Source organism: Oncorhynchus nerka, linkage group LG24 (genome assembly GCF_034236695.1).
Source record: "Oncorhynchus nerka isolate Pitt River linkage group LG24, Oner_Uvic_2.0, whole genome shotgun sequence".
In the NCBI taxonomy this organism is placed as follows: Eukaryota; Metazoa; Chordata; class Actinopteri; order Salmoniformes; family Salmonidae; genus Oncorhynchus; species Oncorhynchus nerka.
This window is the reverse complement of record NC_088419.1, coordinates 9461744-9477311: the sequence shown is the minus strand read 5'-3', so window position 1 is coordinate 9477311 and position 15568 is coordinate 9461744. Positions and strand designations below refer to the sequence as shown.

General features: G+C 43.4%; 2 protein-coding genes across 2 annotated transcripts in view; one reads left to right on the top strand and one right to left on the bottom strand.

The window, feature by feature from the left end:
- The window catches only part of LOC115116056 (regulator of G-protein signaling 6-like), a 146439-nt gene that overhangs the window by 22268 nt on the left and 108603 nt on the right, over positions 1 to 15568 (top strand). The gene's annotated exons all lie outside the window — the stretch shown is intronic.
- Positions 3659 to 8930, bottom strand: LOC115116052 (E3 ubiquitin-protein ligase TRIM39-like). Its single transcript, XM_029644539.2, has 2 exons — positions 8845 to 8930; positions 3659 to 5456 (listed from the first exon to the last, which is right to left on the bottom strand). The coding sequence occupies exon 2, from the start codon at positions 5260 to 5262 to the stop codon at positions 3847 to 3849; it is 1416 nt and encodes a 471-aa protein (XP_029500399.2). The 5' UTR covers positions 5263 to 5456; positions 8845 to 8930; the 3' UTR covers positions 3659 to 3846.

The following is a 15568-nucleotide window of genomic DNA, read 5'->3' as shown; positions in this document are numbered from 1 at the left end:
AATGGTAAATATTAAAATACCCCAGAAGATGTGATGTAATTCTGCACTAGACAGGATTCAAAACATCATACTGGTAAAAGGGAATATCTAGTCAGTTGTACAAACTAAAAACATTCAACTAAAATGTGTCTTCTGTATTTAACCCAACCCCTCTGAATCTCAGAGGTGCGGGGGGCTGTCATAATCGACATCCAAGTCTTCGGCGCCCGGGGAACAGTGGGTTAACTGCCTTGCTCTGGGGTAGAACGACAGATTTTTTTACCTTGTCAGCTCGGGGATTCGATCCAGCAACCTTTCAGTTACTGGCCCAACACTCTAACCACTAGTGTGTTTCGAAGCTTTAGAGTGAGGAAACGACACCAAAGGTGTTCTGTTCTGTTCAAATTCTGCACTGAGCTGAACACGAAGCACTATAATAGTGCTTTCAACCACTTCCCGTAGTTCTCCCAGACCCTGGTAAAGGTGTTGCTCAACACTTGACTAAGTGGTGTTACAGCACACCATGTAATGTTTCAAAACATCTCAGGATGATGTGTTTCAATACTCCAGAAAAGTTAAAGGTTTCTTCTCCTTCAAGTTGGTGGCAGCTCAGTTGCCACTAGTTTTGATGTATATTTCATTTTGGTGTTCAAGCACTTCATTTCAACTGGAGTGACTAAGATTCCGGATGATCTGTAACCCGACTTGCCGTTGATATTGATACGGTGATATCTACCATGTGCGTTAGGTACAGTGGCTTCTATTCATTACTCCCAGTGCTTTGCTGCCGCTTTCCTCGGTTTCCACTAGTTACCACAGCCACAAAGTCAAATGGGCTATGTCATAAAAATTCTTAGAAAATAATGTAATGTTTTTTTTTTATCTTATAATTTAAGGTTAGGCATATGGTTAGCAGTTTGGTTAAGGTGAGGTTTTAATCATATTTTAAGAGGAGAAACGGTAACTAGCTTCCCCCTCACTGACATGTATGGAACATGAAGTTTCTCCATACATGTCAGTGAGGGGGAAGCTAAAGATATGTTGACATGTTCCACCTATGCGTTCCGTGATTTCAAGCGTGATTTCATGTTCTTTTTTTTCAGGATGGGTGTTTTTTTTAGGATGGGTGTTGGGCTACACGCAGCTATCATGTTCTTACACACAAGACATGATCATAAACCTTTTATTTTTTTGTACGTGCCAAGTAGTATTTGGGCAAGCATATCAAATACAAGCAAGACACATGCAGGCAGTCAACATACAAGAGATTATTTTCTCATTATCATTGCAAACATTGGCTAGTTCGTTTTTCAGTCACTCTAGCTACAATATGTCAGCATAACTATGAAGATTATCATCACATAGTATGCAGTCTTAAAGCAGTAGTTGACAAACGACGTGAGACATGATATCGCGCCGGACGACGCAAAACGTACTCGGTCATGATCAGACTCTGGAATAAACAATAAGCAATAATAAGCAATAAACATTTCAGGACAACTACTAGTCGAATAAGACACGGGAGAGAGATGACGAATTTTGGCAAAGATATTTATTTATAGACTAATACACTTGAACCAAATAGCCAAACCGAAAAATGCAGACATTACTAGTGCCTCACGACCAACCGCTATAAAAAAAATGTTTTATAATTAAATGCAGCCTAACGTGATCATTGACAGCTGCCTTGAAGGACACAAATATAAGATCACTGAAATGTAGGCTAAACTGACAGCGAGGTGAAGCGCAGCAATGAAGAATTGAGTGCGGTACGCGTTCACGCAACGGGGAGGGGGTTCTGGCAGAGGGGAGATTTTCGGCACAACACCGATCCCGGTCCCTATACACATAGGGGCCGTCCGGCTGCCCCGTGGTGGAACAGCTAGGTAGACTACTACGTGCGGTAGTTGGAAGATCATTGAGAAGTGAAATAGCAGTTAGTAAGGCCTGTGTGTGTTTTTTTCTCTCCAGGAACTCAGGCTAGTGGCTACAATATGTCAACAACTATAAAGATTAGCCACGTCATCACACAAAACGCTGATTGTGTGGGTACGGTGCCCTGCTTGTGCCACTGCAACTATCTTTAACAACAGACGGATGTTGTATAGCTTTCAATAAATATTCCGTAGGGGTGGGAGACTGTATTTACAGTCCCGGCTTAATTTTAACAGTGTGATATATTCAACAAATATAATATTTATGTTCCAAATGGTACCCTGTTCCCTATATAATGCACTATTTTTGACTAGGGTCCTAGTGTAGTATATGCAATAGGGTGGGATTTGGGATGCATATTATAACGCTCAACAGTGTCTTCTAGCATTGTCTTGGAGTCATTCTCTCTCCCATATGATTAGCTGTGGCTGTGGAGCTGAACTCAGCAACAACAAAAAGAAACGTCCCTTTTTTCATGACCCTGTCTTTCAAAGATCATTTGTAAAAATCCAAATAACTTCACAGATCTTCATTGTAAAGGTTTTCAACACTGTTTCCCAGGCTTGTTCAATGAACCATAAACAATTAATGAACATGCACCTGTGGAATGGTCATTAAGACACTAACAGCTTAGACGGTAGGCAATTAAGGTCACAGTTATGAAAACTTAAGACACTAAAGAGGCCTTTCTACTGACTCTGAAAAACACTAAAATAAAGATGGGCCAGACAGGACTGGCAAAAAGTGCTCTTCACTGACGAGTCACGGTTTTGTCTCACCAGGGGTGATGGTCGGATTCGTGTTTATCGTCGAAGGAATGAGCGTTACACCGAGGCCTGTACTCTGGAGCGGGATCGATTTGGAGGTGGGGGGTCCGTCATGGTCTGGGGCGGTGTGTCACAGCATCATTGGACCGAGCTTGTTGTCATTGCAGGCAATCTCAACGCTGTGCGTTACAGGGAAGACATCCTCCTCCTCATGTGGTACTCTTCCTGCAGGCTCATCCTGACATGACCCTCCATCATGACAATGCCACCAGCCATACTGCTTGTTCTGTGCGTGATTTCCTGCAAGACAGGAATGTCAGTGTTCTGCCATGGCCAGTAAAGAGCCCGGATCTCAATCCCATTGAGCAGGTCTGGGACCTGTTGGATCGGAGGATGAGGGCTAGGGCCATTCCCCCCAGAAATATTTGAGAACTTGCAGGTGCCTTGGTGGAAGAGTGGGCTAACACCTCACAGCAAGAACGGGAACATATTGTGCAGTACATGAGGAGGAGATGCACTGCAGTACTTAATGCAGCTGGTGGCCACACCAGATACTGACTGTTACTTTTGATTTTGACCCCCCCTTTGTTCAGGAACACATTATTCCATTTCTGTTAGTCACATGTCTGTGGAACTTGTTCAGTTTATGTCTCAGTAGTTGAATCTTGTTATCTTCATACAAATATTTACACACGTTAAGTTTGATGAAAATAAACGCAGTTGACAGTGAGAGGACGGTTCTTTTTTTTCTGAGTTTAGTTTGGCAAAGTCTTCTTCAACCCCCCCATCCACCCATTATAACATCGACAGACTGTGTTGTCATGATGAAGTGACTCTCACACTGAGTGACTAAAGCACATCTCTAATAATAGCAGGTAATCTCAGCGGGTTAGATGAAGGAACTGTGGCATCACAACAGGCAGGAAAGTGTCCAGAGTACAGTCCTGATTTTAATTAAGATGACAAATACTAATTAGAAAGTTTTTTTTCTTTTTTTAATCACAGATAGTAGACAGTTCACGCTTTCAGATCTCAAAGTTCTAAACCCTCTAAAATACGTTTTGGTCATTATTTTGTTGTTGTGATTGTTGGTTATGTTTAGTGATGCTTCATCATGTGACTGACTGTGGGTTCTCCTTTCAGGTCATGTGACTCAGGTGAAAACTCAGTCAGAGTGACTTACAGGGCAGAAGATCAATGGGGCCTCGTTTTTTACATGTGTGTAACAAAAGGGATAGATTTTCTCAGTGAAGGTGCAGCCCGTAAAAGAGTAGATATGTGACGAGGCTTCCACATTGTAAAAGGAGACCTCTCCCTTCTCATAATCCACGAACACCCCTACCTTCTGGGGCTTCTCTTTCAGGGACAGAACGTCAACTTTCTTATTGTGGGCCTCGTACGTCTCCCCATCCCAAAGCCCCACAGTCCACAATCCATTCCCCGGGTAGAATGTAAAAGACCCCTTCCTGTTGATGGATTCTTTTGCCACTCCTAAAGTCCATTCAGTCTTTTCTTTTACCTGCACCTCATAGTAGAATCTCCCCGAGGAGAAGCCCTCTTTTCCCAGGACACAGACGCCAGTGTTAAACCTCTCGGGGTTGTCAGGGAGGTTCTGTGCTCCATCTCCATATCTCACCTGTTTCCCATCACCAGACACGATAAGCCAGAGATGTGCTGTATCAGGATCAAAAGTCACATCTACTGCACACTGTCTGATTCTCTTCAGCTTGATTTCAGGCAACTTCTCCATCTCTTTCTTGAGCGTCTTCCCTAGCTCAGACACAGCTCTCATCACAGGAGCCACACACAGATTCTTGTTTACACTGATCTCAGACCAGTTCTTGGTAGGTGGAAGGCTGCAGAGGGAACTCTGAAGGAGGTGGAGGTGGTCCTCGGTGTGTGACAGCTGATGCAGTTCCGTTCTTTTTCTCTGTAGCTCGGTGATTTCCTGCTCCAACTCTTTGATAAACTCTTCAGCCTGCCTCTCTGCTGCTTTCTGCTTCTTCTCAATCACCTCGATGAGCTCAGCCTGGCTTTCCTCAATGCACCGCACCAGAGCAGTGAAGACCTCCACACTATCTGCTATGCCTTTCTCGGCATCTCTCTTGCTGAGGTCGCCTGAGTGTTTTATCTCCTGAATCTTCTGCTTTCGTTCCTCGATCATCTGCTGCACTTTCCCTTTAGTCTTCTCCAGCTGAGCCTTCCTCTCTCCACACTCTTCCTCTATAGGGACAGTCTTGTGAGTCTTGTGGTCTGTCTCAGTGCAGATTTGACACACACACGTCAGGTCTTTCCTGCAGAACATCTCCAGGGGTCTGCTGTGTCTCTGACACACCCGGTCTTCCAGGTTGTCCACAGGGTCGATCAGCTTGTGTCTCGTCAAGGCCGCCACTCTCTGATGAGGCTCCAGGTGAGTCTCGCAGTAAGAGACCAGACACACCAGACAGGACTTCAGGGCCTTGTGCTCACCCTCAGTACAGACATCACAGGACACTTCTCCCGGTTTGGTGAGGTGTAGGTCAACTTCTGGGTTGATGGTTGTGACTCTAACCGGAGACAACTTCCCGAGCTGAGCATCCATTTTTTTGGAAGTGATCCTATTTACACTGAGATCAGGTCTCCTGTCAAAGGTATATTTGTTTTTACACAGTGGAGACACTCACAGAGGTCAGTGGTATGCCAGTATCCACTAATAGAGGACTTGCAGAAGTTGTGTCCACGTGAGAAGGTGACTGGGTCAGTGAACTCATCCAGACGGAAAGAACTGGAACGGCTCTACAAACCCAAAAAAGTGATGTCAAACTATTGTAATACACAGTTGATCACAATACAGTGCATGTGGACAGTATTCAGACTCCTCCTCCCCACATGTTGTTACGTTACAGCCTTATTCTGAAACGGATTACATAAAAATATTATTAATCTACACCATAATGGCAAAGCAAAAAAAAAAACTGTTTTTTAGAAATGTTTGCAAATGTATTACAAATAAAAAACAGATACCTTATTTACATAAGTATCCAGACCCTTTGCTATGAGAATCGAAATTGAGCTCAGGTGCATCCTGTTTCCATTGATCATCCTTGAGATGTTTCTACTACTAGATTGGTCCACCTGTGGTAAATTCAATTGATTGGATATTTCTTAGCGAATCTGCTAAAAATGGCACCGGAGAGGATGGCAGACAACAATGCTATTTTGTTAGTAGTTTTGCGTTGTTTGTAACTTGTTGTTTGTAACTTATTTTGTACATAATGTTGCTGCTACCATCTCTTATGACCGAAAATAACTTCTGGACATCAGAACAGCCGATTACTCACCACAGGTAGAAACATTTTCCTTTAACGAGTCCGACGCAAAGGATATACTGTTTTCCAGGGAACAGGCCCAAACCCCTGTCATTTGCGTGAAGAAAAGACTGAGAAAAAGGGGGCGGAGGTCAGGCTGCCTTCTGAGAGTACGTAGGTGAGAGAGTAAACCCCCATTGACATCCGTTCTATTGGCCAACATGCAATCATTGGAAAATAAAATCGATGAACTACGATCAAGATTATCCTACCAACGGTACATTAAAGACTGTAATATCTTATGTTTCACTGAGTCGTGGCTGAACAACGACACGGATAATATAGAGCAGGATTTTCTATGCACCGGCAGAACAGAGAAGCTACGTCTGGTAAGATGAGGGGTGGGAGTGTGTGTCTATTAATAATTACAGCTTATCATAAGGTACTCTACCTCTGTTAATAACAGCTGGTGCGCAATGTATAATATAAAAGAGGTCTCGAGGTATTGCTCGCCTGGGGTAGAGTTCCTTACGATAAGCTGTAGACCACACTATCTACCAAGAGTGTTCTCATCTACTGTACATGTTTCAAGCAAACCACCATAGTCCCTGTGCCCAAGGAAGCGAAGGTAACCTGCCTAAATGACTACCGCCCCATAGCACAAGTCGGTCGCCATGAGGTTATCACCGATAACGATGAGAGAGGAGGTCAGAGACCTCGCAGTGTGGTGCCAGGACAACAACTTCTCCCTCAATGTGAGCAAGACAAAGGAGCTGATGGTGGACTACAGGAAAAGGCGGGCTGAACAGGCTCCCATTAACATCGACGGGGCTGTAGTGGAGCGGGTCGAGAGTTTCAAGTTCACATCACCAGCTAACTATCATGGTCCAAACACAACAAGACAGTTGTGAAGAGGGCATGACAAAACCTTTTCCACCTCGGGAGACTAAAAAAGTTCTACAGCTGCAGCTATGGTTGCATAACCGCCTGGTATGGCAACTGCTCGGCATCTGACCGTAAGGCGCTACAGAGGGTAGTGCGTACGGCCCAGTACATCCCTGGGACCAAGCTTCCTGCCATCCAGGACCCATATAATAAGCGGTGTCAGAGGAAAGCCCCAAAAATTGTCATAGACTCCAGTCACCCAAGTCAGAGACTGTCTAGGACTAAAAGGCTCCTAGTCAGCTTCTACCCCCAAGCCATAAGACTGCTGAACAATCAACCAGTTCAGGGGCCGTTTGATTAATGTTCAAATGGGCCCCCCCCCATTTGGTTTGTACACTGCTGCTAGTCGCTGTTGATTATCTATGCATCGTCACTTCACCCCTACCTACATCTACAAATTATCTCGACTAACCTGTACCCCCGCACATTGACTCGGTACCGGTACCCCTTGTTTATAGCCTCGTTATTGCTATTTTGTTATTTTATTGTGTTTCTTTTATAATTTTTTACTTTAGTTTATTTGGTAAATATTTTTTTAACTATTCTTGAACTGCACTGCTGGTTAAGGGCTTGTAAGTAAGGATTTCGCGGTAAGGTCTACAACTTGTTGTGTTCGGCGCATGTGACATAATTGATTTGATTTGGAAAGTTACACACCTGTCTATATAAGGTCCCACAGTTGACAGTGCATGTCAGAGCAAAAACCAAGCCATGGGGTCAAAGGAATTGTCTGTAGAGCTCCGAGACAGGATTGTGTCGATGCAAACTGAGCAATCGGGGGAGAAAGAAGGGCCTTGGTCATTTTCACTCTCAAAGAGATCCAGAATTCCTCTGTGGAGATGGGAGAACCTTCCATGGTAGTGTGGCCCGACAGAAGCCACTCCTCAGTAAAAGGCACATGACAGCCCACTTGGAGTTTGCCAAAAGACACCTAAAGAACTCTCCGACCATAAGAAACAAGATTCTCTGGTCTGATGAAACCGTGATTTAACTATTTGGCCTGAATGCCAAGTGTCACGTCTGGAGGAAACCAGGCACCTCTCATAACCTGGCCAATACCATCCATACGGTGAAGCATGGTGGTGGCAGCATCATGCTGTGGGGATGTTTTTCAGCAGCAGGGACTGGGAGACTAGTCAGGATCGAGGGAAAGATGAACGGAGCAAAGTACAGAGAATCCTTGATGAAAACCTTCTCCAGAGTGCTCAGGACCTCAGACTGGGGCGAAGGTTCACCTTTCAACAGGACAACGACCCTAAGCATACAACCATGAGAACACAGGAGTGGCTTCGGAACAAGTCTGGACTTGAATGCAATCTAAGATCTCTGGAGAGACCTGAAAATAGCTGTGCAGCGACGCTCCCCATCCAACCTGACAGAGCTTGATAGGATCTGAGAGAAGAATTGGAGAAACTCTCCAAATACAGGTGTGACAAGCTTGTAGCGTTATACCCAAGAAGACTCGAGGCTGTAATTGCTGCCAAAGGTGCTTCAACAAAGTACTGAGTAAAGGGTCTGAATACTTATGTAAATGTTATATTTTTTTTTGCATAAAAAAACAAAAAAACATTTGCAAACATTTAAAAAATAAAAAATAAAAACGTTTTGCTTTGTCATTACGGGGTATTGTGTGTAGATGGATGAGGAAATATAACAACTGAGTTGTTCTAGAGAAAGGCTGTAACGTAACAAAATGTGGAAAAAGTCAAGGGGTCTGAATCATTTCCGAATGCTCCGTATATTGTAAGCACATGTGGCGAGGTTCTCACATATAAATCCACATGAAGATATTTCCTGAAGTTGAATTCTCATGTATTAGACGGTTAAGGTTCAGTGTGAAATACATTAATACACACATATATATATATATAAATCACAAACAAACAAGTATTAGCTTAGCATAAGTGTTTTCTCCCTCTCTCTCTCCTTACCTAAGTCTTTTGTCTTCCAAGCAGAGAAAAAGGAGCAGTGATTCTACAACTCTGACTTACTCTTTTTTTGTTGTTATCCAGTTGAGTTTCACTTCAGCAAAATGATGTCACTAAGCCCTTCCCTGACTTGAACCATTTCCTACCATGATGACTTCGGCTCTTAAAGGGACAGACCCTATAATGTTGGTACAAGGCAAACACACCAGTCCTGTCTCAACTTAAATGGTTAAAAATGTAAATAAAAAATCATCAGAATTGACGTTGGATAAAAGTACAGAGCCAGAGTGTCAAAATGGCTGCAATTGGAGGACCAATGGGAAAGTAATGCTGCTTTGAAATTTGATAAACTTGTAACCACACTTTTGAGAAAATGCTCCTTGAAAAGTTTTGGTTGAGTTTTTACACTTCTTTGTTCACAACCATTCAGCATTGTTCACAAGCTCTGAAGCCTTTTCTCCACCTATCTCTTTAAATAAGGATTCACATGTGAGGCCATGTGCTAAACAGAGGGAGTAAGGTGGTGTAGTAAACAACCAAAGATTTCAAAACTGAAAGTGGTGAAAAAAAGTAGCCTACAATAAGGAACTACTCCAGGTAAGAATATAAAGAACGTAAGATCAATAAAAGTAGTGCCAATCATGTTGGAGGTCAATTAAATAATCAAAATGTGCTTTACATACCAAGTGTTGTCATGGTTGCCTTGTAGAGACACCACACCGCTGCTTTTGTCACATGAGATGGCAGCAGCTTTCCACCAAAGTGTTTGTGTCTTGGGTGGAGTCCTGGTTATACTATTTCATTATCAAATCAAATCCAAATCAAATCAAATCACATGTATTTATATAGCCCTTTGTACATTATTTAGTGCTTTATCCGGGTAGCCGGAAAGTAGAGCATTGCAGTAGTCTAACCTAGAAGTGACAAAAGCATGGATGAATTTTTCTGCATAATTTTTGGACAGAAAGTTTCAGATTTTTGCAATGTTACGTAGATGGAAAAATACAATGATCCTCTGCATAGTTGTTGATGAAGTTCACAACTCGCTGCAGGTCCTCATGCTTCAGGTGTAACCTGTGCCTGTCATTAGACCATTCTCCTTGTATGATTGGTGGAGAAGAGTTAGACGTGTTCTACAGGTCTTTTGGATGGGAGTCATTAGACCATTCTCCTTGTATGATTGGTGGAGAAGAGTTAGACGTGTTCTACAGGTCTTTTGGATGGGAGTCATTAGACCATTCTCCTTGTATGATTGGTGGAGGAGAGTTAGACGTGTTCTACAGGTCTTTTGGATGGGAGTCATTAGACCATTCTCCTTGTATGATTGGTGGAGGAGAGTTAGACGTGTTCTACAGGTCTTTTGGATGGGAGTCATTAGACCATTCTCCTTGTATGATTGGTGGAGGAGAGTTAGACGTGTTCTACAGGTCTTTTGGATGGGAGTCATTAGACCATTCTCCTTGTATGATTGGTGGAGGAGAGTTAGGCGTGTTCTACAGGTCTTTTGGATGGGAGTCATTAGACCATTCTCCTTGTATGATTGGTGGAGGAGAGTTAGACGTGTTCTACAGGTCTTTTGGATGGGAGTCATTAGACCATTCTCCTTGTATGATTGGTGGAGAAGAGTTAGACGTGTTCTACAGGTCTTTTGGATGGGAGTCATTAGACCATTCTCCTTGTATGATTGGTGGAGGAGAGTTAGACGTGTTCTACAAGTCTTTTGGATGGGAGTCATTAGACCATTCTCCTTGTATGATTGGTGGAGGAGAGTTAGACGTGTTCTACAAGTCTTTTGGATGGGAGTCATTAGACCATTCTCCTTGTATGATTGGTGGAGGAGAGTTAGACGTGTTCTACAGGTCTTTTGGATGGGAGTCATTAGACCATTCTCCTTGTATGATTGGTGGAGGAGAGTTAGACGTGTTCTACAGGTCTTTTGGATGGGAGTCATTAGACCATTCTCCTTGTATGATTGGTGGAGGAGAGTTAGACGTGTTCTACAGGTCTTTTGGATGGGAGTCATTACACCATTCTCCTTGTATGATTGGTGGAGGAGAGTTAGACGTGTTCTACAGGTCTTTTGGATGGGAGTCATTACACCATTCTCCTTGTATGATTGGTGGAGGAGAGGTAGACATGTTCTGCTGTTTCCTGAAAGACAAATCCCAGATACAACTATTTTGTAATCATTACATGAGGCCTACCCAGACACACTTTCCTAAATTGATGGATGTGAAAGAGAGGCTACAACCACCCACCAGCCACGTCTAGCTAAGTGGAGGGGTCTCTATTGTCTAGACCTGGTCACATGTCATGAAATACTGGACGTAAGATAGATGCAATCACCTCCAGACACACCTGGCTACGTTGCTGGGTCATATAATCATCTGGCAAAGTGGAGTCTTTTTTGTTTAGACTAACTGGCTAAACAATTAACCATGATCCCAACCCACACTACTAGCAATACAAACAGAATGTCATAGCTTGCCGTGCGGTAGCAGAGAAAACATTCTATGACTAGGGTAGCTAGAGTCTATGCCTTGCGGTCGGAGGCCAAGTAGTTGCCATACCAGGCAATGATGCAACCAGTCAGGATGCTCTCGATGGTGCAGCATGAAATGATGTGTTATGAATCTACAGGTAGCTCAAGCTAACCAGCTAGGTTCAATGTTAGCTAGGTAGCTAACAGTGCGCTTTAACGTGCAATGAAAACGACTTTCTGACCAAATTTGAAACGTATAAAATCTCAAATGTTTCACGGTCATGGTTGCCATTAGTTTGAAGATGTAATCCAGGGAGACAGGTGTTTTATACAACAGCCTTCTGTGTTCTCTTTTCGACTCCGTCCGCATTTGCAATCAAAACATCAGAATTTTCGGCGTCACTTTCTCATACTCCTCTTTTCACCGGGCATTCCACTGATTTCAACTCAGTCAACTTCTTCTGTGATAACAACACTGTTGATCTCCGTTTCTTCCCCATCACAGAAGACTTTACATCATCTGGATGAATTAAAATGTTTTTACTTTAAGTCAGTGATTTCCTCATCGTCTGATTCATTTTCAGTCAGAGAGAGTCAGCATGGTACGATCGTCCTCCAGAAAGTAGTCCATCACAACTTTTTGGGGGAACTTTGTTCGATAAATTCAGGGCAGCAATGTTGTTGAGAGTCGTAGCAACACTTTTGCAGTTCTCCATGGCTATATCTTTCATAAAGCAAAGATTTTTCTTCTTCTTTGGAGTTGAACGGCGGTTGGCATCCAATGTGTTGCATTACTGGACTATAATATAAATCCATTATACTTTGTGATACACCTTTTTTAAAACATTTTTTAAAACATCCTTCCATCTAATCCTACACTCATTAAAAACTCACTATCCCCAAACACTACTTTGAACCTATCTGCTACTGCACCATGCCAACGGCCTGGGAGGTCAACACACCGTGTAAGCTCTTCTGAAGTCAAGTCTCGTATGGCCAAATACTTCTCTGCAGCTGCCACCACAACATCTATTTTCTGTGATTTCCGTTCCATTTCTGAGGCACAGTTAACCATTGCTATGAACGCTAAGAAGCCAACCTTACTGAAGCAAATTGTAGTATCTGGGATCTACATCTGTTTATATTAGTTACTGTGCTGTTACTAAGCAGTAAGGCATGACAGCAGTGTTACGTTACTACACCTAATAGGAAATGCACATGCGCACTGGAATGCCGGGAACTGTAGAGCACGAGGTTTTTTTTGACTAAACGAAAACTAACTGTACTCCCGTCTCCTGCCTGGTCATTTCTCCACAACACAAATATTACAGTGGCGATGAGGATGAGGATGGGATAAAACTACATAAACGGACATTGCTTAAAGGGAAGAATGTTGCGTGAGTAATGAAACTCAAAAAAAATATATGTAATTCGTCAGTTATTTTTTATTTTCTTTCGCCAGTAGAGTAGGCTAAGCACTGCTAGCACTGCTAGTACAGTATTCAGGAGCTGCCAAGTAGCAAGACTATTGGAGTCCAGAATAGCGACACTGCCCTCTGGTGGTTAAATAAAAGAAACTGTCATTGAACCCATTGAAATTAGGCGATCTCAGTGGAGAAATATTGTCAAGGGGAAGAAAAAAAAGGAAGAAGGGACGTAACACGGTGTGTACATTATTACAAATGAGTGCAGTGAATGAAGTAATTGCAGAAACTTCTGAAGTGAAGAAGTAGATGAATATTCAGAAAATTAAGGAATATAAGGAAACTGAACAATTAACTGTGAAAATGGCAACCATTGGTCGAGTACCAGAGTTTGAGGCTACAAAAGAGGATTTTGATTCCTATTTGGAGCGTTTTGAGCGTTGGCTGGCTGCAAATGAAATCAAAGATGGAAAGAAAGCAAACGTATTTCTCAGTGTTTTGGGTCCAACTGAGTATGGATTGCTGAAAGGTCTCATTGAACCAATGAAAGCAGTGGAGTTGAACTATGCAGAACTGACTGAAACTCTTTCAAGGTATTTCAAGCCTAAGCCAATTCTCATTGCAGAATGTTTCAGATTTTACCAACGTCACCAGAGTCAAGGGGAAACCGTGGCTGACTACATCCTTGCTTTGAAAAGGCTGGCAAGTACATGTGAGTTTGCACGATTTCTTGATGATGCTCTCCGAGACAAGTTTGTATGTGGTCTCACAGGTGAAGCATATCACAGAAGGCTCCTGTCAGAGAAGGACCTGACCTTTAAGAAAGCCTGTGATATAGCACTTGGACTCGAGCTTGCCCACAGGGATACTATTGAGCTATCGGGACATGCAGAACGTCAAAAAGGTGTTCACAAGGTCAGTGATGCACGTGGTGAAAAAAGCTCACAAAAGTCACACTTTTTTCAGTCCCGTCCTCAAGGTTACACAAGAACAAAGCAGCCCACATCTCAAAGGTCTAAGCCAAGTTGCTACAGATGTGGGGGAGATAATCATCAGCACAGTGAATGTCGATTCCAAAAGGAAAAGTGCCACAATTGTGGAAAGGTTGGACATTTACAGAGAGTGTGTAAAGCCTCGAAACGCACGGCAAGAGCGCACAAAGTGTCAGACGCAGCACAAGACGAGGAAGGTACAACTGAAACAGTATTGGAACTGTTCACAGTGTACACGGCTCAACAACTAAAAGATGGAATCTATCTCAACATGGAGTTAGCGGGAAAACCAGTAAAAATGCAGCTGGACACCGGAGCGTCTGTATCCCTGGTTCCAGAGAGACTCTACAAAGAAAAACTGAAAGAGTGCCCTCTTCAGCCCGCGTCCATCCGCCTTTCATCATACACTGGTGACACTATTCCTGTGTTAGGGCAGATCCAGGTACCAGTCCGGTATGAGGGGAAGGAGTGGACGCTACCGCTTGTCATTGTTAAAGGAGAAAAATCAGCCTTGCTAGGCAGAAACTGGCTACAAAAGATCAAGTTGAACTGGGGAGAAATCTTCAGTCTGAGAAATGACAAACCAGTGAGTCAGGCTACACTCACTAACATGCTGGAGAAGCACAAATAACTTTTTAAAGATGGCTACGGTGAAATACAATACTTCACAGCAAAAGTCAGAGTGCAAGAAGAAACCAAGCCTATCTTTCTCAAACCACGTCCAGTTCCCTATGCTCTTAAGGAAGCAGTAGAGAAGGAACTGGACCACCTACAGAAGAATAACATAATAACGAAAGTAGCGAGGAGCGACTGGGCCGCTCCGATTGTTGTAGTCCCAAAGAAAGACAAGACCGTCAGAATGTGCGGTGACTACAAGGTCACAGTAAATCGCTGCATACTACCAGAGGAATATCCACTACCAAACGCTGAAGATCTGTTTGCCACTCTAGCTGGTGGGAAGGTTTTCAGTAAGCTGGACCTGGCATTCGCTTATCAGCAACTGAAGCTGGATCCGGAGTCAGAACAGTATCTGACCATCAATACACACAAGGGGCTATTCAGATTCAATCACTTGGCCTATGGAATCTCGACAGCTCCAGCGATATTCCAACAAACAATGGATCAGATCTTGGACAGTATAGACCATGTTGTGTGCTTCATGGACGACATCCTCGTGTCAGCACCAACCATTGGAGAGCACCTTGTAGTGCTGGACAAAGTGATGTCAAGACTGGAGAAATACGGAGTGAGAATGAAACGCAGCAAGTGTGAGTTCCTCCAGGGCTCAGTGGAGTATCTCGGATACAAGATTGATGCACAAGGCCTGCACCCAACCAACAGCAAGGTGGAAGCAATCGTAAACGCACCAGCACCCACAAATATCTCAGAGCTGAGGTCATTTTTGGGGCTCCTGAACTATTACGGAAAGTTTGTGGCAAACTTGTCCACATTGTTGCATCCGCTTCACCAACTGCTGCAGGCCGATACAAAGTGGAATTGGTCCCCACAATGCGAAGAAGCATTCAAGACTTGCAAACAGCGTCTGCTAAAGAGCAAGTGGCTTGCCCACTATAACACAGAGATGAAGCTGAGACTCGCGTGTGATGCATCTCCATACGGAGTAGGAGCCGTCATCTCACATGTTCTACCGTCAGGTGAAGAACACCCGATTGCATTTGCATCACGGACTCTGTCACCAAGTGAGAAAAATTATGCTCAAATTGAGAAGGAAGCCCTGAGCATAATATTCGGAGTGAAGAAGTTTCACAAATAACTCTACGGAAGGAAGTTCCAACTGCTGACAGATCACAAGCCTCTGTTGGCCATCC

What these genes read in the sequence shown, in the direction of transcription:
- LOC115116052 (XM_029644539.2), bottom strand. Translation starts at nt 5,262, where the DNA reads ATGGATGCTCAGCTCGGGAAGTTGTCTCCGGTTAGAGTCACAACCATC.